General features: G+C 43.1%; 2 protein-coding genes and 1 pseudogene across 14 annotated transcripts in view; all 3 read left to right on the forward strand.

The window, feature by feature from the left end:
* The window catches only part of LOC120812621 (liprin-beta-1-like), a 32,243-nt gene extending 30,028 nt beyond the window's left edge, over positions 1-2,215 (forward strand). For all 12 annotated transcript variants that reach the window (XM_040168755.2, XM_078097644.1, XM_078097643.1 and 9 more), the window contains 4 exons: positions 3-191; positions 702-866; positions 1,133-1,198; positions 1,293-2,215. In XM_040168755.2, the coding sequence (XP_040024689.2) occupies positions 3-191; positions 702-866; positions 1,133-1,198; positions 1,293-1,376 (504 nt within the window). In that variant the 3' untranslated portion in view covers positions 1,377-2,215. The remainder of the gene's footprint in view (positions 1-2; positions 192-701; positions 867-1,132; positions 1,199-1,292) is intronic.
* A 700-nt stretch (positions 2,216-2,915) lies between these two features.
* LOC120812896 (uridylate-specific endoribonuclease C-like) lies at positions 2,916-5,709 on the forward strand (annotated as a pseudogene). The gene is made up of 7 exons (XR_013454770.1): positions 2,916-2,926; positions 3,106-3,211; positions 3,288-3,402; positions 3,513-3,629; positions 4,505-4,617; positions 4,762-4,869; positions 4,990-5,709. The product of XR_013454770.1 is annotated as a uridylate-specific endoribonuclease C-like (transcript).
* A 250-nt stretch (positions 5,710-5,959) lies between these two features.
* LOC120812731 (DNA-directed RNA polymerase III subunit RPC2-like) lies at positions 5,960-23,321 on the forward strand. The gene is made up of 28 exons (XM_040168898.2): positions 5,960-6,146; positions 6,485-6,517; positions 6,926-6,982; positions 7,067-7,131; positions 7,257-7,332; positions 7,702-7,802; positions 8,320-8,411; positions 8,519-8,636; positions 9,282-9,390; positions 10,143-10,265; positions 13,019-13,135; positions 13,214-13,348; positions 14,430-14,591; positions 14,797-14,997; positions 15,351-15,513; positions 16,440-16,593; positions 16,691-16,765; positions 16,881-16,979; positions 17,080-17,207; positions 18,198-18,407; positions 18,550-18,708; positions 18,960-19,077; positions 19,191-19,333; positions 20,780-20,883; positions 21,873-22,039; positions 22,353-22,466; positions 22,560-22,733; positions 22,960-23,321. Exons 1-28 carry the CDS (start codon positions 6,075-6,077, stop codon positions 23,087-23,089), a joined length of 3,399 nt encoding a protein of 1,132 aa, XP_040024832.1. The 5' UTR covers positions 5,960-6,074; the 3' UTR covers positions 23,090-23,321.
* The last annotated feature ends 409 nt before the right edge of the window (positions 23,322-23,730 follow it).

Below are 23,730 nucleotides of genomic sequence, written 5' to 3' on the forward strand. Positions count from 1 at the left end.
AGGTTCTGGAGCCACGGTTCAACGTGGAGACCATGGCTTTGCTGCTGAACATCCCCCCCAACAAGACGTTGCTGCGCCGTCACCTGGGCACACATTTCAACCTGCTCATTGGCTTAGAGGCCCAGCAGCTCAAACAGGAGTGTCTAGAAAACACGGACTATACTCTGCTGACGGCCACCACTAAGGTCAAGGTAACGTAAGAGCTCTCATGGAAACACTGTCTGTTCTTTAAAAGAGTACTGCTAGAACTTATCTTAAAGCCCCTGAATATCCAAGAAAACTTTGGATTTGACATGATGATATACCCCTTAGAAATAGTCAATTCAAATGACTAAATAATGTTAAATCAGGCGATGTCCAATCATTTCTGTCCATCAGAACTTCCTTGTTCTCAAATTGTACTGCCAACTAGCCTGATTTTCATCAGCAAAAAGAGCTCACCAAAATAAGAGTGGAGAAGATGTTATTTTTACACTTTACAATGATTTTTATGTGCATGTTCAACATGATTTGATATGCATATAAAGGGTTGCACATTTTCCCTTTTTTAAAATTTGAAACATTTGTTTACATTTACTTTAATTTGGTAAATACACAAACCTTGTAAGACGTCATTCATTGTATTACTGTTTGCATATCTGTGTAGTGTAGTGTTATAAAACACTTTATTTATTATTCTTTTCTCTTGTCGTTCATACCAGCCAAGAAAACTGTCATTTGGTAACTTCGGCAGTCTGAGGAGAAAAAAGCAGGATGAGACAGAGGAGTATGTGTGTCCGATGGATGTGGAGATGCCAAAGGGACGAAGCTTTCAGAAAGGCTTTGAGCTCCAAATCTACGAGGATGACCTTGACAGGCTAGAGCAGGTGAGCTTTTTCCCCCAGGGAACTGTGGACGGGTGGTTTGATTTATGCCTCTTACAAAAATGAACATCACTAACTGCATGTACAGTATATCTGTAATATGTCAAAGACATCTAATGTGTGCAATAAATATAGAGAAGAAATAGTCACCGTGTTTCTTAGCTGGTGGGTTTTTTCCCTGAGGATCTTCTCTCAGTTGTAGAGTCTGTACAGCCCTAGTTTTCATCCTCTATTGGGGGGTTTCAGTTGATTGATTTGCTGCTTCACAGATGGAGGACTCTGAAGGAACTGTGAGACAGATCGGAGCGTTCTCTGAGGGTATTCAAAACCTGACGGTGAGAATTCAACATTAAACAACGGGCCATGCTCAGCAATCATATTGTTCTGAAAAGCTTATTATATTGCTTTCCATATTGTGTGTCTGATCAGAGCATGCTGAAAGATGATGAATTCTTCAAAGAGGCTTCAAATTCACCAAACCCGAGTGTAACGGATGAGGACTCCAACGCATGAGACCCGGTTCCCTTGTGACTGGAACGCTGTGCCAATACTTCTCCCGTTGCACACAGACTTCCCTCGACAAACCCCAACAACACTCTTTTCTTCTTAGTGTTACGTTCAAAGACGAGCCAGGAGTATTGCAATGTTTTATGCTTTTTATTTTTCATTTTTAAACATTGGTGACAGCCTACAGTCCAGCAGCCACTATCACTCCTGGCCTCGGTTACTGTCGTCTGATGAAAGCTGGGGAACCTTTGGGGCGACCCCACTGCTCGCCTGCCAGCTGGTTTCTGGAGTTGTTTACTGCCACAGTTCTATTTCTGATAGATTTTTACTGATGATTTTAATATATGTATTTTTTAAATTCCTTTCTGACTTTAGAACTATTAAAGAAAGAAGTGATGTGCTGAGAAGATTTGCCCATCTTTAGAAGTTGGTGTAAAGTAATAACTCCAAACGGCTGCTACGTTTTCTACAGAACCAAGTCCTGCTAATTACATGGGAATTGTCATATATTTGATCCTACACTGAACATTTAACAGGTGTTCACTCAAAAGTAATATTCTACATGTATTTGCACCGATACATATCATACAGCACAACTTGTAATGACATGGTATTGAAATTCCACACATTTACAGTTTATTAACTTTTTGTTTATTTCTTGCTATAAACTGAAACTTTGTAATTGAATACAAGTTTTGGAAAGTGTTATTATTCAGAATTGTGATCTAACATTATGTCAGATTTTTTTCCAAATACTATTGTTATAATACAACCCTTTACATTTTTTTTTTTACATTTGTTTTCTTAGATCAATAAAGTTATTTAAATGTTTCAATTTGTCAAAAGTTGCGGTACAGGTGCAAAGATTTGTCTATTTAGTTTTCTGAGCAAAAATCTGATTATCAAACTAGTCAACAATTCAAATTTGGTTGAATGAAGGTTTGATGAACCTGGAGACAAATTGGGAACATGTGAGCACAACATTGTGCAAGTTTTTTTTAACTATCAAACTGCAGATGTTACAAATACTTGGATGTGAGAAGTTTAACTAGTACTGAGCAGAATTTGCTTGAGGAACATGCGACACGGGTCTTATGGGTCAGCAATCCCAAAGCAGCAAATGAAAGATAAATAAATTACTGTATACCGAAGTGCACGTATTCTAACGAGCTTTGGGCTCCAACTAGATGTTACTCGTCCCCATGTGGGGGACGACCTGCCGTTTTAGTGCTGCGCTCCATTGTTTCGTTGCTTTTAACGACAGCCCTAATTCAGGTCGTAAATGCCGCGCATTTAAAAAAACGCGGTTAGGATCTCTGGACCGACATCAGTCGTCTGCAATTGTAGTTCGCGGACACATCTGGCAGAACCGCGTTCAGTCCGTGAGCTGGAGCGCCCTCTATTGGCTGTGCAGCCCAAACGTAAACACCACAGCGAGTTGGTTCAGGTTTGCGCATGCGCAATAAAAAGTTATGAAAACCAGGTTTGGACTTCACTGTCAGTGAAGGACTCTGCAGTCTGAGCTTTAGTTGTGGAAGAGGCATCATGGCTGCAAGGTATCTATGTTTGTTTTGACCAAAATACTAATAAAAGGAATTTCCTTATATAGTCAGGTTAGGTTTCTGAAGTTATTTTTTGTCAATACTACACAATATACCCAAACACATATTTAATATCTACTCATTGGTGTATGTACAGGTTCTGTGGGCTCCTGGTCCTCCCATACCTGACATTTGTGTAACAGGCTAGCTGTTAACCAGGAGCTGTCTGACATTTTCAACGAGCTGTGGAGGTTGGATAAGAACCGCCTGACTCCTGTGACGGACTACAACATCTCTGTTCAGATGCGAAGCATATTCTAACGCTGACAGCACTCGGGCTGCTTTCTGCTTCCACGTATCCTGTGTTTTGACTGTGCAGGGTAGAGCCAGCTTTGTAAACCCAGGCAGCCACGTTGTGCGAGATTATGCTCTACAGCCTCTGTTCTCCGATGTTAACGAGAACAAACTGGCCAACACAACCACATAGTCCCGTGAGTGTCTCTCTAACATACAGAATATATTTCATCTTTCTAGAAATCAAAACTCCACCTCATTTGCCGCCTTCACTGGAATGAATGTGACTTTTTGTTTTGCTCTGCAGGCTTCATAAAACTCCTGAACAACTACGAGCGGTCCACAGGCGTCGCTGAGCACAGCAGAGGAACGGACCGAGATTGATCTCTTCCTGGATGCTGTCCTAGAGACAGAAGTCATGAAGGTCCATTTCACATGCTACACCCATTTCTGTCCAACATTCTGTTCCTGTCGGTTCTGTTGCACAACACCTCGTTCCTTGCCCCCTTTTTGTTTGCCTCTTCCCAGAGTAGGAACACGATGTACCATATGGAATATACATGCTCCCAACACTCTTTCTAGTTTGTTACCAACTGTACTGCAGCACCGAACAGATAACTTGGATGTTTGCGAGAATTCAAAACAGATGTGTGCAGCTGTGGCATGCTGTGTTGGCCTCAGCTTTTCTCCCCAGAGAGGAAAGGTTGGAAAAAAACATGTATGATTAGAGGGGGTCGTCGTGGCGCAGGGGTTAGAGAAGGTGTGCTGGGAAGCACAAGGTTGGTGGTTCGAGTTCAGGCTGCCCCATGTTCCATGTCGAAGTGTCCCTGAGCAAGACACCTAACCCCTAATTGCTCCCTGGGCAAAAATGTGAAAAAGCCATGGGTTTAAAGTGTACTGCAAGTCTCTTTGGATAAAGGCGTCTGCTAAATGACCTGTAATGTAATTAGAGCGACCTGATGGGTGTTTTGACATCAGGAGGGGGAAGAGGACAGCAACATATTTGATATTTGGTTCCCTCTTGTTAATCAAGGTTGTTGAAATATCTTCATTAAGACTTTTTCTAGTTATTTCAATAAATACTAAAGTTCAATACATTTTAAAATACGGTTTCTTTTATTACAGTACAAGGCCTCTGGTTTAGTTCAAATCTTCTTTAAACGACTGAAAACATATTCACTTAATATTAGAGAAGAGATAACCTGAAAGTTAGGAAGGCTATTGTAAGACTTTGTTTTTGACCATGTCTGCCTGTTTGGATCAATAGAGCTGTGTGTCATCGCTGTGATTTGTCAACAGCGAGCTCATCGGTACCTGGTGAGCAAAGCAAAGTCCAACTCTGACCTGAGGCGCTTTAAGAGTCAGCTGTATTTAATCTGGTTCAACTTCTACCACCGGCAGAGAAACGCAGGGTGAGACACACAAACAGCAGGCGATGCTGTTTGTCTACGTGTGCAGAAAAGCGATCACAGGATTTACTCTGATTGTGTATAATGCTGTGATTTGTTTCATATTTAATTAAATTTTTGTCATCCCTAAACCTAAACATTCTCCAGCCTGGACTCCTGTGGGTTCGAGCATGTGTTTGTTGGAGAGACAAGATCTGGAAGGAAAAAAGCACACACTTGGACTACAAAGGATACAAGGGCAGGAACTTTGACCTAGTGAGTAAACCAGTTCATCAGACAAAGAGAATCCTTTCTTTCTGTAGCAACATCACCGGCTGCCTCCGTCTTTATTCCTTTTCTTCACCAAACTGAACGTTTATGTGTTTCTGCTCTCAGCCCGATCAAGATGACCACGTTCTGAACCTCCAGTTCAGCTGGCATGGTTTGGTGAAGCCCGTTGGTAGCGCCTTCATCGGGACCATCCCGGAGTTTGAGATGGCGATCTTCACCATCGTCATCCTCAGGAGCATGGAACGGAGCGGTGCTGGTCAACATTGACCAGTATCAGATGGAGCTGGTGGTCATCAGACATGGACGCTCCCTCGGGACGGCGTACCCAAAACTGCTTAGCAGCAACAGCAGACATGTTGGGCAGCAGCACTCGCGCTGATGTGCTACTCACTTCAACATGTTCATGCACGACAAGCTGAGGTACAAACTGGGGTTTAGACCACAGACCTTCTTAGTATAGTACCTAGATGTTTAAACATCTAATATTTTATCAGTACTGTAAACATGATTCATTTATGATGAAAATGCGATTTCAATAAAAGTGATGGGTGTTTTTTAAAGTCAACAATTTATTAAATGTCCTGTAATTTAACCTGTGTAATGCATTAAAATAACTTTAATATACTGATTTAATTTAATTGGCTGTGAGTATGTGGAAGAACCGCTAAAATCCTATCAACAAATTGCTAATTTTGAGTAATCAGTGTGAGAATTAGTGTTGCATTATCAATATATTAATATGAGTCCCTCGATACTGACCGTTAATTGGACATTTTAGTACTGGAGACCGGAGTACACTGTGCAATAAAGACAAATTGGACGAGAGGCCATGCATGGTTTGCTTGTTCCCATCCGATCAACTATAAAGTCAATTTTATTTTCCACGTATGAGTTTGTACTGAAGTTCAGACAATGAGATATTCTGATAATCACACCTACAACAATGAACATGTGGATCTCCATACCCTTGTTGCAGAAGATTAGAAATCTTTTTTCAGCCAAAGAAAAACGACAACATGCGGAACACTTACTTCACACTTATTTTACTTCTTCCCGCACGGACGTTTTACAGTGTAACACCAGAGCGGGCTGCACGCTTCGGCCACTTCCGACCACACGCTCGCACCATCGTTCGCCGGTGCGAGCCGAGGAGTCTTTTAGGTGTTCGCCGCGGGGCGCCGGGGAGAAGCATGGAGGTGCTGGGAGGAGAGTTCGGCGACTTGACTCCTCAGGAGCTCGCGGCTCCTGTCAACACGGTGGCGGTGAGTCGCGTCCGGATGACGACTCGAGAGCTTCCTCCACGAGCGCAGACGCTCACGTTAACGCGGCGGCCATCGCTACACACTAGACATAGTAAATGATAACAACAATAATAATAATAATAATAATAATAATAAACGGCTTCTGGAGGGACGTGTGAACCTTAATCACACGCGCGGTTTTCAGTTGTAGCGTCTTGAAATGTCAGTTTGCGAAGTTATCGTGTCAACTTTAACTTGCGAAACATAAAGTGTTTTAAACCATTTACCGTCTCAGCTGGTGAATAAAGAATCCAGTAAAATCTGATGTGTTATTTATGTATTTTCTTTTCATTTTACAGGAAAAATGGAAACTGTTACCAGCTTTTCTAAAGGTAACAGGTCAACATTAGTGCCCCAAATATCCCAAACTGAATTAAATCTTTCATGTTGTCTACAAATCCTCTGTCATTATTTATGTAGCATAAAGTTATATTGCGATGAAACAGGAAATTGCGTGGGATACCAACCGGTATACTATTAATGGATAAAATATAGGCTAGAGTCTGCTTTAATGTAGAAATGACTTATGGATTTGCAACCTTGCCTATAACATATTGATACCTTAAAGTAACAGATGTTAATTGTTTTAATTGTTCTCTTTCCATCTGGTCAAAACAACGTACGTTTCTGTTGGATCCAGTAATCACACTAATTGTATCTGCACTTGTATACAATCCATTTACTTCACCGTGGACATTTTTCATTTCAATGTGTGACCTGTTGCTCGACCTGTTCTGCAGGTGAAAGGACTTGTGAAGCAGCACATCGACTCCTTTAACTACTTCATCAATGTTGAGGTGAAACACAACTCTTAACTTGGATTTGTGTACAGCTGTGTTGTTATGTCCATGTGTTCATGTTGTTTATGTCTGGTCTTCCAGATAAAGAAAATAATGAAAGCCAATGAGAAGATCACAAGTGACGCTGATCCTATGTGGTATCTCAAGTACGTAGTTTGAACATAATTTCGGTTAACCGACATCAATCCAACCCTATGGACATCCACAGAGCAGCTTGTGTTGAGAATATTGATTTAATGCTTTTAATATTCATAAATAATGTCCTTGCAAGATACCTCAATATCTACGTCGGCATGCCGGATGTTGAAGAAAGCTTCAACGTAACCAGACCAGTATCTCCTCATGAGGTGAGCTTAGTTTGTTGTGTAATATTAAGAAGGATTTGTGCAACAGCAGTCAAACATCTTATTTAATTTTTTTTGTTAAATAGAAATAATTTGCACTTGACAGATAATTAATGAACAGCAATATTTATGATTGCACAAATTTAAAATATTCGGAGGTTGCAGCTTCTCAAATGCGAACATTTTCTGTTAAATTTTTTGAACATTTAATCAAAGTACTGTAATCGCAAATATTCAAGTTTCTTAAACTTTAATGGTTTAAGCAATACATAGATAATAAAAAAAAGTTTTGTTATAATGCAAAAAATTATTAACATATGGTGACCTAAAATTTCCAAACATTTAATTCGATGTTCCTGTTGTTTTTTACAGTGTCGTCTCAGAGACATGACCTATTCAGCGCCCATCACAGTGGACATCGAGTACACTCGTGGCAGTCAGAGAATCATCCGCAATGCGCTGCCCATCGGAAGGTATCGTAGTCTTACTTCCTTCCCTGATTTAGTTTATTATCTTCGTAGTCAAAACTTAACAAGTCAAAAAGACATTTCATCAGTCTGGATACAACATCCTTCACTCACTTTTAATTCTAGGCTCCTTTTTTCATTTAACTTAAATGTTTACTTCCACTCCAACAATGACCAACTGTATATCAATAACTTACCCCGTGTTGCCTTGAAATCCCTCAAAAGCTCTTTTCAGTAAACAAAATATAAAAATATGAGAAGAGTCTTGATGAATTAAGTGTGATATGAGCAACTGCATGCTGATCAGCTGTCATTAAACAAAGCCACCATTTATTTCTAATCAAGAGTTGCTCTACGCATGAAAAGGTTTTTTTCAGAGAGGTTGATTATGTTGAACTGTAATTTTACAGTTCTAGTTTTTGTCCATAATGGATACAAAATAATCTACAAACACACACTGCAGTGTATAAAGTGATTTAAGTTTATTTTGATACTTCTTTTTAATTAACTTTGCTTTTTTCAGGATGCCGATCATGCTGCAAAGCTCAAACTGTGTTCTCACGGGAAAGACGCCCATGGAGGTTTCTAAACTCAACGAATGTCCTCTGGATCCAGGTACACAACGGATGACACTGAATCAGAGCAATAACACATCACAATCACCAACACAGTTTTACTTTTGCGTTGGTGATTTATACTCTCCATGTGGTATTTCTTCACAGGGGGGTATTTTATTGTAAAGGGTCAGGAGAAAGTAATTCTGATCCAGGAACAGCTGTCCAAGAATCGAATCATTGTGGAGCAGGACAGGAAGGGAGCCGTGGGAGCCTCAGTCACCAGGTACTGTACCAACGTCTCCCCTGATCATAATAACAGGCAACTGCTTGTGAAGCATGCAAAACGTCAAAAGACATTATTGGTCTCAAATGAGTTCTTGAAATGCCGTCATTCTTTTTTACTCTTTGCTCCAATTCTAATCAAAATAAAAAAAGTTGGATGTAAGTTGCATGTCATTATTTTGGGTTCGCCTGCAGCCATGCAGCATAGGTTACCCTAGACATCTACTGATGAAACTGAGCTGTCTTTGAGATACGGGAACACTTGCGTTAAGCCTGACTTAGTGTCCGTATACATGCAGTGCTTCATACCCATTGTATGCGTCTTTGAGGTCAAACAAAGTAGTTGCAATTCTTGTATTGCAATTCTTCCTCAGAAAAGCCAGATTTCTTTTTTTTAATGCATTTGTGTCCGTGTCTGCAGATCAGTGGACTTATAGGAAAGCTTTGGTAGGAGTTTGTATCGACATCCTATCACATGCACGATAAACAAAGCAACGATCCACTGTGATGGAATTACATAGAACATGTTACACTTTTGTTTTTGTAACTTTCCATCACTTATGTTATTGGAAAACATTTAGCTTTCTTTGTCAAACCTTCTGGATCTTCGTCTGCTTTGATTTTGAAATCTTGTCTTCACTTTCAGCTCCACTCATGAGAAGAAAAGCAGAACAAATATGATTGTCAAACAAGGGAGATTCTACCTGAAGCACAACACGCTGTCGGAAGACACCCCCATTGCCATCATTTTCAAGGTGCAAGAGTTGTTGATGGTCCCAGTTTAACTGAACTTCCTGTAGGGGGGGCTAGAGGTCAGCTAGAGGAGTTTTCTTTATCAATGATATCGCTTGCTGATAAACACCTTAGTTGATGACAGTATTTTTAATTATTTGCTTTTGTTTGCTGCAGCCTGCTGATCTGTCTGGAATGGATGGTTTTTGCACTGCTTGAACAATGCATACTGCATTTTTTAAAATAGGTTTTGTTTTGCACGTTAGTGTGCAGTCAGAGCTCAATCGTTTCAGCGATTCTTCATCAGATTCATTTTCACCTGTCGCCATTTGCTCTCGTTGAAAATGTCAGTTAGCCGGCTGGCTTCATTAACTTCTTCCCCCACTAGAGACAAATCCCTCCGAACACGGCAACTGGTGAGTCTGCGGTGTTTGGAGCTGAAGTCATTGTCCACAGGGCACTCGTGGATATGCCCGCTCTGTTTGCAAACGAATATCCTGGATGACCCCCCCACCCCGTGTCGGGCGGCAGAAACAACTTCACATTTCCATAAACAAATGTCACACAACCTCACGACTCCCAGTTCCCTCCTCCTGCTGTGTGCACTGCTCCTCCTTATGCCCGCTGCTTCACCTCTTGTTCCAGTTGCTAGTGGCGGAGTGTCTACTTTGTGTACATTTCACCTACTTTCAAAGCTCTGTGTGTAGCCACAGGAATGAAATATTAGTCCACACTTTGTTCCTGTAACGCGCCTCTTTGCCGGTCCCTCTCGCAGGGTATGGGCGTAGAGAGCGACCAGGAGATCGTGCAGATGATCGGCACAGAGGAGCATGTCATGGCCAGCTTTGCCCCGAGCCTGGAGGAGTGCCAGAAGGCTCAGATCTTCACTCAGACTCAGGTACCTCAGTGGTCCATGTGTGGTTGAAATAGTTATCAAATCATAGGAATACTCCCCGGATTTTACACCTGCAAAGCTAACAAGCAACGTCTTTATCAGGCGTTGTTTAAAAAAACAAAAAAACATGAGAAAATAATTATATTGCATATTATAATAATTCACAAATAATTAGTTTAATAAAATAATATAATAATAATATAGTAATAAAAAATATAGTAATAAAAAAAAGTACATAAAAATCAGAAGACAAAAAAATAAATGTGAGTAGAACCAAAACGATTATAAACAAATGAAGTGGAATCCTTAAAAGTCTTTGTGAAATAACCCAGACATCATCCTGGATTCATCCTGAACTTGAAAAGTTAACAAAAGTCTTTTTACCAGACACATTTTGTGGAAATGTAGGATCCACTATTTAATTTGTCAGCCCATCTTGACCTCGGCCCTTATTAAACCTGTTGAGGAATAATGGGAGATGAAAAGACTGATACCGTTCATGTCTGTGCAGTAGATATAAATTTGATGACAGATGAACTCGGTGTTACGCACACACTGGAAGCCGAGGGAATCGAGTGGCCTCGCTCTTTCAACTATTAGAAAATCATCCCACCAGCAATTCCAATGCAATGTTCACACTAAAGCAACAAAAGCCACCACGTTCGGCCTGCTCCATCGCCTGTGACTCGTTGCGAAACCGCGCCCAAGTGGTCTTTGACGTGGTTAAATAAATAGCACGTTTCTTTGATGGAACCGAGCAGGTTTAAACAAAAACATGTGACTGGTTCTCTCTTCACCGCGTCAATGAGAGCGTCAAAGCTTTGTAGCCTCTCACACCGACAAGTGCCCGCCGTCACTCAGTGGCCTCCATTTGACACGACGACTTGTAGCCTATTGTTTTGTCGCTCGATCAAAGTGTGAACGCGGCATAAAGCTCGCTAATTGGAGTCTCTGTTGGTCGCCTGGCAACCACGCAGCGACGAAGAGACTCCGGAAGTCACTTTCCTCCGGGGCAAATCCACCGCCACTACTGTCATTTTTGGTCTTGGCTTTGAAGTCATTTTGTAACACAGATATTTGTTAATTAGTGAGCATTTCAGCGAGAAAGTGGACAAGCATATTTCGGAAAATGTAACACATTGAGGATAATTTCTATTGAAGTCTACATCATGACCTGATGGATTAAAAAGACGTTGAAAGCAATAACTGTCCCTCTATTATGCATTATATGAAGAACTAAATAACTCCAGTCAGTGTTTTTTTATTTTGTGTGTGTGTGTACGATAGAGCGCTTTGAATGATCAATTTGACAGAATGATAATCTCATTACAATATTATTGAATCATCAGCCATCCCCGATATTCCCATGAACTGAAGAGACGGCCGTTTGTTTCGACACTGAAACAAACGGCTCCTGTTGGCAGAGTGTGTTTTCTCTGTCTCTCTGTGATCGGATGACTACGGTTTTGTCTTGCCAGCCAGTAAAGTAATGTTTTGGATGGTTTATTCATGTTTACTTTGACATCTACAGATGAATGCAGTCGCCCGATTTGTTTTTTCATAAAGATTATGTTGTTAGAGGAACCACTGATGCATTGATGAGGCCATATTTGCTTCCTAGCAACCAGTCTGCGCAGCTCTCATGTTCCTCTGCCTGCCAGCCTGCATGATGTCTTTTCATGGTATTCATTGGGTCATTGTAATGTCCACAATGAGGCCTAAATCTATATAATTAAAGGCAGATAAGGCTTAAGGAACATTGTTATCAGATTATGATAAGTAATGTGCTTAAACTATATTTGCCTGTCATATTTTTCTTCTTGTGATATATATACTTAGAAATCTGATTTGAAAATATCAATTAATACATGTGATTTCATGATATTACAATATTTATGTATTTTAATTATATAAATATATATATATACAAAATTACTCCTTTTTAAATGCATTTCTCATAATATATATTTGATGGTTTCTCTAAATTAGATAATCACATTGTTCATGTGTACATAATATAAAAGGGAAATGCGTGAATCTAATGCCGGATGCCAGGGTGGGTGGTCTTGAAGAAAGTCTTTGGTCTCATTATCTTCTGACCTTTTCTATAGTTCAGGAGCGAGCTCCAGAGAAACACAGATGTGCGAGTGGATGTGCGTGTGCGCGTGTCACTCCCCTATTCGTGTTCTGCACTCTTTCTAGAAAGTTCCTCACATATTAATAATGTTATTGATCAGTTTTGGGTAGCGGACCTCCAATACATTTTGTATACCACATTAATTAGTATCCAACTGTCCGGTATCAGACGTTGTGAGGCTTCAAGGGGAGACATTAGGGGATAAACCTCCCCAAAATACCTCCATAAAATTTCAGAAAGTGTGCATTAAATGCCTTATCGGATAATGGAAGTTGTCAATAATTTGGTCTTTGATCCAATATTTCTTAAAATACACCTAATTTGCAGAATGCTCAATATCGGCAAAGCTGCATTTGTGTCACAATGACGCATTCAATTGTGACCCAAACTTTTTGCACATCACATATAATTATTTTATTTTTTGTCACGGTCTCATAGCCCAGAGGTTGGATTGATTGGGAGGGCAGGTGTGAACGTAGATGAGGTTTTCTGTATGTCTTTATTTTTGTGCAAATTATTTGGATCAAATTTGTTAAAAAGAACCCTTTTCTTTGTATCACATCAGCATCAGCAGTCGACTCCTCTTGAACTCGCCTGTAAATGCTCCTCTGCGTTCCAGGCTCTGCGGTACCTCGGGAATAAAGTGCGGCGACAGCGCATGTGGGGAGGCCCCAAGAAGACCAAGATGGAGGAGGCCAGAGAGCTCTTGGCCTCTCTTATCCTCACACATGTGCCTGTATGTTCGTTACCAGACAGACAAGAATCCCAGAGTGTGTATTTCACAAAGTCTAATCATTGTGTGTTGTGTCGGCAGGTCAAAGAGTTTAACTTTCGGGCAAAGTGTATTTACCTGGCTGTTATGGTTCGGAGGGTGATCCTGGCTCAAGGGGGCAACAAGGTGGACGACAGAGATTACTATGGCAACAAACGTCTTGAGTTGGCCGGGCAGGTAAGCCTCTAGGTCTCACTTACTCTATGTTCATTCAGTCCATTTCGTTAGTGAAATAGTCAATGGATCAAACGGAAATCAGTTCCGCCATTAAAAGGCACCCTGTTGACTTGGGCCTTTTGTAAGTGAAAGGTGCTTTTCTACCTTTTCATTACCTGCTAGAAAAGAAAACAGGCTTGATACTGAACAACAAAACACGGAAACATGTGGAAAAGAACAAATATCACCCTTAGTGCGAATGGGTCACAGCACCGGACCGGAGGACAGCGGCTGCAGCCCTGGTCTCTCACCTGCACCTTTGTTCCTGCCTCCTTCCTTTGATAAGACTCATTAATTCCATTCAGCTTTGTTTTTCCCTGTTTTGTTTTCAACCCCCCCCCCCCTGTATTTCAGTCTGGCTTTGTTAGGAGAAAGATATCCAGTGGCACCAAAATCCAGAGGCTGAGGAAAGCATGGGGATTTTTCAGCACCGTGACAATAGAATTGCTGCCTTGACTGGAGCGATTGAGCTAATCCGCAGGCCCGGCTCTGATAATGTAATTACTGCTGTCTTAAGGCCTTTAATTTCCCCCCCCCCACCTGCTCTGTATAAGGAGCAGGCGTGGAGGAGGGGGGAGTACAGACCCCTCTTTCAATAGGGGGCTTACACACTAACAACGCCAGCAATCTCTCCTCTCTCTCCAATTATGGTTCCCTGACATTCAACTAGTTGGCCCGGCTGCGCAGCGGAAGCTTAATTTCTTTATTAACTTTAAGCAGCGCTGCTTGTTTGTTTTTGATGTATGCTAATGCGCGTGGTGGGAGGGGGTTGCGAGAGAGGTCGCCTCCTTTAGGGGCAGGCGGAGGAGGACAGGGACCTCGGCCGCATGCCAGGTCAGGCTTATCGTGAGCCGGCGTACCTGGTTATTAAATCTGACTGGAATCCACCTCGTTACCGATTAAAGGCAGGAGCACACGTGAGCGGCCAGTGGGTCCGACTATGAAGACAGAATTCTCCGAAGTGACTGTGAGTCACTCCGCATCCTGACCGCGTAGATCAGAAAAAAACGTGGTTCCTGATGATCGTCGCTCTCTGTCTCAGCTCCTGTCCCTGCTGTTTGAAGATCTGTTTAAGAAGTTCAACTCTGAGCTGAAGAAAATTGCTGACCAGATCATCCCCAAGCAGAGAGCAGCTCAGTTCGACGTGGTGAAGCACATGCGGCAGGATCAGATCACCAACGGCATGGTCAATGCCATCTCCACTGTGAGTGCGTATGAGTCGCAGGCCATAAATATGGAGAAGTTAGAAAACAGAGAGAAAGCATCTCACATCAAATCTTTTTTTTTTTTACTACACTACTTCAGTAGGTAACATTGTTTTTGTAATTGTAAATGTTTGAGTTTATTGTTTTACGACGAATGTGTGCTTTTGGCAGGTTAATTAACAGTAGTGAATTTTGTTACCACAGGGCAACTGGTCTCTGAAGAGGTTCAAGATGGACCGTCAGGGTGTCACCCAGGTCTTGTCTCGTCTCTCTTTTATTTCGTCTCTCGGCATGATGACGAGAATCTCCTCGCAGTTTGAGAAGACCAGGAAGGTGAGCGGGCCGCGCTCCCTGCAGCCGTCTCAGTGGGGCATGTTGTGCCCGTCGGACACACCTGAGGGAGAGGTGAGTGAGCCCCAGCTACATCTCACCTTCTGTCACAGTTGTCCGTATTGCGTATCTCCCCAATGCTAAAATCTGAATTTAAAGCATGCATTAAATATGCACAGTAGAAATGATTGTTGTTGCAGTGATTTGGTTGTTGTTTTCCTGAAGATGCGTAGGTCAGCAATGATGTTTTTGTGCAGAATGGCTCAACGTTTTGTGCAAATTCTCCTGCGCAGAATTAAATTTATTATATTACCTGAGAAATACCTATATCGTGTTTTTCAATTTTTCCCATCCCCAGTGTGAAGACAAAGACATGTAACTTCCTACATAACAGTTCATGGTTGGTATCGTTGTTTTTTTGCCTGCAGGCTTGTGGTCTGGTGAAGAACTTGGCGCTGATGACCCACATCACCACCGACATGGAGGACGGTCCGATCATCAAACTGGCCTTCAACCTGGGAGTAGAAGACGTCAACCTGCTGTCTGGAGAGGAGCTCTCCTATCCAAGTGTCTTCCTCGTCTTCCTCAATGGTAGAACTCCTCTGCGCCAGTGCAGCTCATACATGAATGAATGCAAAAAGAACGAACCGTGGATGCTGTTGCTTCAGAACACTTGAAAAGAAAAGTTGAATCCTTCCTGTTTTGAATGCCTGGCTTCTGAACATGAAGGGAAAATATTCTGTTTAGTTTACAGGAAGAAATGTTGTGTTTTGCAGGAAGGCTGATAATCATTAATTTAATGGCAGCAGTAGGTAATATTCTCGAGTCAGAACATGGCCCCTTAATTACTGTATATGTTTGTCTCGCCACTGATAACTGTCAAATTATATTAGCTGCCATAGCATTTAATTAGTTGGTTGCAGCAGGTGTCAAAGCCCTTCAGACACTGTGCTCTGCCTCACACGGAGGCAGAGCACAGTGTCTCCTCTGTTCTCGTTTGTCTGTCAGACTCGATATGAGCAAACCCCTGCAGGCAGCCGGAGCTCTGCTTCCGCCAGCCGTGGAGGTTCAGTGTAAATTACTGTACACACATACTATTTTTTTTTTCCATTCAAAGTTTGCAAATGGGAATTTTTAACTCAGAATTTAGCCCATAAATAGAATGTGTTCACTGTGCTTTACTCCGGTAGTGACGTACAACACTGACCGACAAAACGTAATTTGAAGACGTCACATTGGATTCAGAGAAAGTTTGATGGGCATTTTTCTCCATTCTTTGACATTTTATAGACAGCATGATTTATTGAGAAATGAATGGAAGGATGAAGCAATTATGAAAATAATCATCCGTTACACCCCTAGTCTACGCCCAGACGGCACACGGGTGACAACTACGATGTTCACAGCCCCTCCTTCCTTTAGACTGCAGACACTGCAACACTTGCAGGTTAATAATTGAATTATTAACTGTGAAAGTGTGAGTTTTCTGTGTGCGTCTGTCTCTGTCATGTGCACAGGTAACATTCTCGGTGTGATTCGGGACAATCGCAAGCTTATCAGCACCTTCAGACTGATGCGCAGGGCAGGTTTTATCACAGAGTTTGTGTCGATCTCCACCAACTTGACCGACCGCTGCGTCTACATCTCTTCCGATGGGGGACGTCTCTGCAGGTGGGCAAGTTCAAGCCAACAAGGCCGAAACCATCACAATGAAATGCTTGAAATTTTTTGACAGCTTTCTGCTCCAATGTGTGTTGTTCTCCATCAGGCCGTACATCATAGTGAAGAGGGGACAACCCATGGTGAAAAACAAGCACATAGAAGATCTGTCACAGGGCTACAGGTGATATTGCGATTTATGAGATTTTAAGAGCGATTTGTTTACAGATAATAATTGATTTAAGGTTGGAAGGTTTTTTTCTTTATTTATATAACTTGAAGACTTTTCGTGCCTCCAGAACCTTTGAAGACTTTCTGCACGAGGGCCTGGTGGAGTATCTGGACGTCAACGAGGAGAATGACTGTCACATTGCCCTCTATGAACACATGATTAGCAAGTGAGCGGTACCTCGTTTCCCTGAAACGCAAGAAAATTCAAAAATCTTTGTCTCATTTAACGCTCTTGTTTCACAATCCTATTTCTTTTATTTTCTGCAGAGACACAACACATTTGGAGATTGAGCCCTTCACGTTGCTGGGGGTGTGCGCCGGCCTCATTCCTTACCCTCACCACAACCAGTCACCCAGGAACACTTACCAGTGTGCTATGGGCAAGCAGGCCATGGGTAAGACTCGGCTGCACAGGAAGCTGTAGTCAGCAGGAAGGTCTTTAAACTGTAAAAATGTCAAATCCTTTCTGATGAATCCTCCACAAAGCGACAGTGTTTACTTCTGCACATGCATACAAAAAAAGCAAAGAATGTTATATGAAGACTATTCTTCAGCCCCCTGCTGGTTCAGAGTTTAGTTTTATTTGCACAAGATAAAATCATTTAAAAGGACATTAGAATAACAAACAGTACAGATACAAGCAGCCTGCTGGTTCGTCTGCCCCCAAAACTCCTGCTCTACTTCTTGTCAGAATACATTTGTGTGTGTGATTGAGTGTTTGTCTTAAATGTGTGTGTGTGTCAGTGGGTGTGTGTATGCACATGGACATCAAACATGGGGCGCTTGCGTAGGTCCTCAATTGTACCATGTGTGTGCGGAGGCCCTTTACCTGCCAGTCACCCAGAGTGTCATTAGCAATTCTTTGTGTCTGCTCTGGCTGCGCTTAGGGGGTCAGTGTGCTCAGCTGCGAAAGACCACAGAGTGCGCACCCGCAGCTCCTTGGTAACCAAAACTTCCCCAAACGGTCCAACGGGAGGATTTACCTCCCATAATCCACCCATAATTGATTTATAGATGTTACAAATTGTGTGCATTGACATATCTCAGAATACCGGTCATATCATATCTAGATAATATGTATCTGCACGTAGGATCTTCAATTAATAGTCTCAGTGAAGCTCAGGATTTTGTATGGTCTTGTGTGAGTTTAATAATGAGAAGTGCAGATTTTCTCTGAATGGCTTTCTTGTCTTGAAGTAATTTAGTAATAGTTTATGTCCAGTTCAAAGACCACAATTTATTGTATTTTATATTATTCCCTTGTATTACGAGATAATTATAGATATGTAGCAAACTCTTATCAGATTCCATATATGCATCAATGTCTCCGTCCAGTGGCTCGGAGAAGCAGGAAAACATCAGCAGTGGTTGTCCCCTCTCTCCAGGAACTATTGGCTACAACCAGAGGAACCGCATCGACACTCTGATGTACCTGCTGGCGTACCCGCAGAGGCCCATGGTCACGACCAAAACCATAGAGCTGATTGACTTTGAGAAGCTGCCTGCTGGCCAAAACGCCACTGTGGCCGTGATGAGCTACAGCGGCTACGACATTGAGGACGCTCTAATCCTCAACAAAGCCTCGCTCGACAGAGGTGACGTTGCACGGCGCCGGTTTCACAGGGTCCTATTGTTTTTTAAATCGTTTGAGTCGGTTTGGAGTTTTTATTAAATATTTATGCATCAAATATCTTTTTAAGTGACGGACGTTTATTGATCCTCATGTTTCCCTCTCAGGATTTGGTCGGTGCCTTGTCTATAAAAACGCTAAGTGCACACTGCGGCGTTACACCAACCAGACCTTTGACAAGGTGATGGGGCCCATGCTGGACGCTGTAACACGAAAGCCTATCTGGAGGCACAGCATCCTGGACGCTGACGGGATCTGCTCCCCCGGTGAGACCCAGCGTGCCTCACTGCTCTAATAATGTTATTGACTAATATAGATCCTAATGCAACAGGATGCGTCTGTGGCTGCACATGCTGGTGCATGTCTGTTCCTCTCGTCATTCAGAACCTGATTTTAGACTGAGATTGTTTTTATTTCAGAGAGCTGTTGGTTAAAAGTCCTATCGTATACGCGCCTGTAATGAACCGTGCAGGCCACCACAACCCTGTGATGAGGTGTGTGTGTGTGTGTGGCACAGGTGAGAAAGTGGAGAACAAGCAGGTGTTGGTGAACAAGTCCATGCCAACTGTCACCCAGACACCACTGGAGGGCAGTACCCAGCCAGGCCAGCTCCAGTACAGAGATGTGCCCATCAGGTGAGTGCACCCCCACCTCTTTACGTGAAGAAGAAACCGTTCAACTTTTTTTGTTTGATTTCTTGCAACGCTCGCTGTACAGAAAAATCACTTTCTCCGTTCTGCCTCTGCAGCTACAAGGGCTCGACGGACTCGTACATCGAGAAGGTCATGATTTCATCCAACGCCGAGGATGCTTTCCTCATCAAGATCCTCCTCAGGCAGACCAGGAGGCCAGAGATAGGAGACAAATTCAGCAGTCGACACGGACAGAAAGGTTCCACCTCGAGGGCTCTTGGACTGTATTGACTCGCTGAATAAGGCCGGCATGTTACGCTCAAACCTAAATCCTTCCACTTCCACCATATCCCACCACTTAGAGCCCCAAATCCCAAACTGTCACCAGAGATTGTAAATGACTGGGGGGGGGGACCTTGGTCGTCTCTTTACCGCAGCATATGTTGAGTCAAGTCCCAGTAGCTGTTGCTCTGTCACTGCCCCTCTGTCCTCATCTTTCAAGAGCTCTTTTCAATTAATTGGCTCTTTGTCCTGTGCCAGACTATGCAAATTTATTACACCCTAGCAGTATTCTGCTGCTGCTGCTGCAGGAAAAGTGTTTACAACCGCCATTGTTTTGCAGCACCTCCCCTATTGGGGGCTTGTATGATGTTTTAATCAAAAAGCTAACTGGCGCCATGCATAATTTACTCTCCTCATTAACACAGCGGCCAGTGGGCGGTCAGCTCGGGGTGGGACAGGGTCTTCTGTCTCCGATAGTGACCAAGAGAGAGGGGTCGCCGGGGGGTTACGCTGCAGAGCTGGATGGAAACTCCCAGATGTGCAACTGATGTTCGGCTGGTCGGGTCACTCGTGGCTGAGCGGTTTACGGACACCTTTTAGAATTGAGAAACGTTCGGGGAAACTTGTTTCTCCTGCTGCAGGGAAATGGTGTTTGAACATAGAATTAACCGCATAAATGTTTCAAGCGGAATCATAAATCTGGGATTTGTTACTTTATTAGGATTTGGCTGCAGCAATAGATCTCACAGCTACTCATGACTAGTCTCATAAGTCCTGGTCACCAGAGCAGAATAAGTTAATTATTTACACACACGCACACACACACACACACACACACACACAGCTGTGGAGGTGGGGGAGGAGGTGGCGGGGTTGTCAGTAGTAGGGGCCCATTGTGCGAGCCGCCAGCGTGGGGCTGTATGAGCTGTGATGGAGGGCTCTGGACCCTTGCTGTTGTCTTGCCTTTCTCTCCTGATTTCATGCCTCTTTTATCATTCACTTTCACACAAAACAAACAACACCGAGGATGTCTGCTATGGGAACTAGGGTCCCTCTCTCTGAATCTTTCTAATCACCTTCTCCTCCATTTTCTACTGTGGTTCTTGTTGCTCTTTTTCCCTCTTTAATCCTACTTTTACACTGATATGCCCAACTTTTCTTTTGACTTTTTTTATTTTCCGCTTTTACCTTCTTCTTTTTTTTTTTCCCCCGGCTCAGCCGTTCTCGCCTTTTTCTTGTTCTCTTTTCACCTTCTTCCTGCTCTTTAGATGACTTTCCAACAAATTGCTGTACTTGTTCCCAGTCAACATCCTGCGACTACATCCTGCGTGGCATCGACAATGGCAATGAATGGTCGGCTAATAGTGTATTTTTCCCACGTGCACAGATTCAGATTCAATTTCTTTTTCTCTGTGTGTAACAGGTGTTTGTGGCCTCATAGTCCCGCAGGAGGACATGCCGTTCTGCGACACGGGCATCTGTCCCGACATTATCATGAACCCTCACGGATATCCCTCCAGAATGACGGTACATATTTTTTGGGCTTGAAACTAACAATCATTTTGATTTTTTTTTTAATTGTCTCAATCAAATTGATTTTTAGGGCTGCTACTAAAGATTATTGATTCTGTTGTATTTATGCACAGTCCCAGGTGACGTCTGCAGAAGTATTTTTTTTGTCTGACAGAAAATCAAAATTGAATTCACTTTCATGACAAAAAAAGCAGCATTTCAGCTGCTGGAACCAGTTAATGTTCTGTATTACTGTTTAAAAAACGACTGAAATGAATAATTCGATTGTAGATTTGTTTTCTATCATTTGTCCGTCGCTCTTCAGAACTCTGTTCTGGAGCCAGAGCGTCATTATTCCCGCTCCGCTCCTCTCCGGGGTTATCGTTGGCTTCCAGAGCACATGTCCATTCACGCCGGCTAAGCGGCAATCTCACTGTTCACAAAAAGATATCTGTTGCTGTGGAGACGACTGCCGGTGACGCCGCCGCCTGTCGCAGTGTGTGCAAGTTTTATCAAACATGCGCGGCGTATTTCAACGGCAGGATGGTGCTGAATGTGAATGACAGTGTGTGTGTGCGTGCGTGCGTGCGTGCGTGTGTGCGTGTGTGCGTGTGTGCGTGTGTGTGTGTGTGTGTGTGTGCGTGCGTGCGTGCGTGCGTGCGTGCGTGCGTGTGTGCGCGCGCGCGCGTGCGTGCGTGTGTGGGTGTGTGGGTGTGTGTGGGTGTGTGTGTGTGTTTGCGCGCTGTTGTTGCCATGGGAAAGACTGAGAAATGTTGGCTCGGGAAGATGTCTCTGTGACCGCAGAGTGAAATGAGAGTAGGTGTTTCCTTTTATGTGGTGGGGTTAGGGGTCCTCTGGGTGGGACCGCCGAGGAATTGTTGAAATCAGTCATCCTTAGACCGCCGGTCCCAAGCCGTGGGGTACATGTGTATCTACTCTTACCCCGCGATATCAACACAAAAGCTGTATGTTCTGAACAAAGTCGTTGTCTGTGATTCTGCCAGGTGGGGAAATTGATCGAGCTGCTGGCCGGGAAAGCCGGAGTCCTGGATGGACGGTTTCACTACGGTACGGCGTTCGGAGGCAGCAAGGTGAAGGACGTGTGCGAGGATCTCATCCGCTATGGATACAACTACCAGGGCAAAGACTACGTCACCTCGGGAATCACCGGGTAATAAAGAGCTCAATGTGTCGTCCCAGTAAACACACTCTCCCAGCTGCTTTCTACGTGGCTTTTTTCAATACCTTTCTTTGTGATTTTAAAGAAACGTCTGCTCACTCATTACAACATGACAAGAGTGCAACTTTTATTAATAAAGAAATCACCTTCCGTGTAGAGAAAAAGAAAAGTGACAAACGCCAATTCAAACAGGCGGACCAACAATCCCCACAAATGTCTGATTTGCAACCACCACCATGTTTTTACCTGATAATAGACAGATGCTTGTTATTGAATTGACTAAATAAACATTTTCCCCCCTCAGGGAACCTCTGGAGGCTTATATCTACTTCGGACCGGTGTATTATCAGAAGTTGAAGCACATGGTGCTCGACAAAATGCACGCCAGAGCCCGAGGCCCCAGAGCCGTTCTCACCAGGTAGAAATCAACGTCCCCAGTTGTAATCACGTGGAAATAACGAAATCACTACTGTTACTCTGGCCTCATCACTTCGCATCCCGTCGTCCTCAGGCAGCCTACGGAGGGCCGCTCCAGAGACGGAGGCCTGCGTCTGGGCGAGATGGAGCGCGACTGCCTGATTGGCTACGGAGCGAGCATGTTGCTTCTGGAGCGCCTCATGATCTCCAGTGACGCCTTTGAGGTGGACGTGTGCGGCCAGTGCGGCCTCCTGGGATACTCTGGCTGGTAAGTTGGACGCCGCAGATCGGTTTCCCCTGAGTGCCGACGCGTAGGATAACCGAGGTCTGCTGAGGCATTGCGAGGGTTTGTCAGGTTTTGTTTAATATGATTGCAGTGGGGGTTACAAATTGAATCTCTAAAGTGACTTGGAACAGTCCTCAGTTCTTATGGAGGTTCGGCGGGTCGTCCTCTGCTTTGTCCGCAGTCTTATTCTCAGTTTTCAATCTTCCAGGTGTCACTACTGCAAGTCTTCCTGTCACGTTTCCTCGCTGCGGATCCCGTACGCCTGCAAGCTGCTGTTCCAGGAGCTGCAGTCCATGAACATCATCCCCCGACTCAAACTGTCGCGCTACAACGACTGAGCCGGCAGGGACACGAAGGCATGTCTGTGTGAGTGAAAGGTTCAGAGGTAGAGATTTAAGCCTTCACAGTGTTTAGAGCTGTGAATGAAGAGGGAACCGGTTAAATCCTGCGTTTACATTTTTGTTGGTGTTTGCAAACTAAGACCATGTGACGGTTCGCATTTGTGTTCATACTTTCTCACCATTGTTTTTTCTATGTGTACATAATAAACTAAAGAAAGTTTCACAATCAGCTGCTGTGTGTCCTGCTATTTGGTTACTTAACTACTGCTATATTATTTCATGTCAAATTACAAATATTGAAAAAGCTGCAGAACTTGCATGTTCCTTCCCGTCTGCTTCTCTTCAAAATGGCCCAAAAGTAAAGAAATGTGTTTAAAACATTGTTGGAAGATATAAACTCTTCTCTTAGTTAAGGTGTAATTTATGTGCTGATGAATCATTTCAAGAAAATATCCATTTACCATAATATTTAAAGGTCTGATAATGGTGAGAAAACACCCACATTTAGTCTTGAAATGTATTCATTTCATATTAATGATCAAATGTAACATCTAGTGAGTAAATGGAATGAATATGTTCCACTATAATTCACTACATAAATTATAACAAATACTTGAGTATTTGTTTGTGGCCTAATA

Source organism: Gasterosteus aculeatus, chromosome Y (genome assembly GCF_964276395.1).
Source record: "Gasterosteus aculeatus chromosome Y, fGasAcu3.hap1.1, whole genome shotgun sequence".
Lineage (NCBI taxonomy): Eukaryota > Metazoa > Chordata > Actinopteri > Perciformes > Gasterosteidae > Gasterosteus > Gasterosteus aculeatus.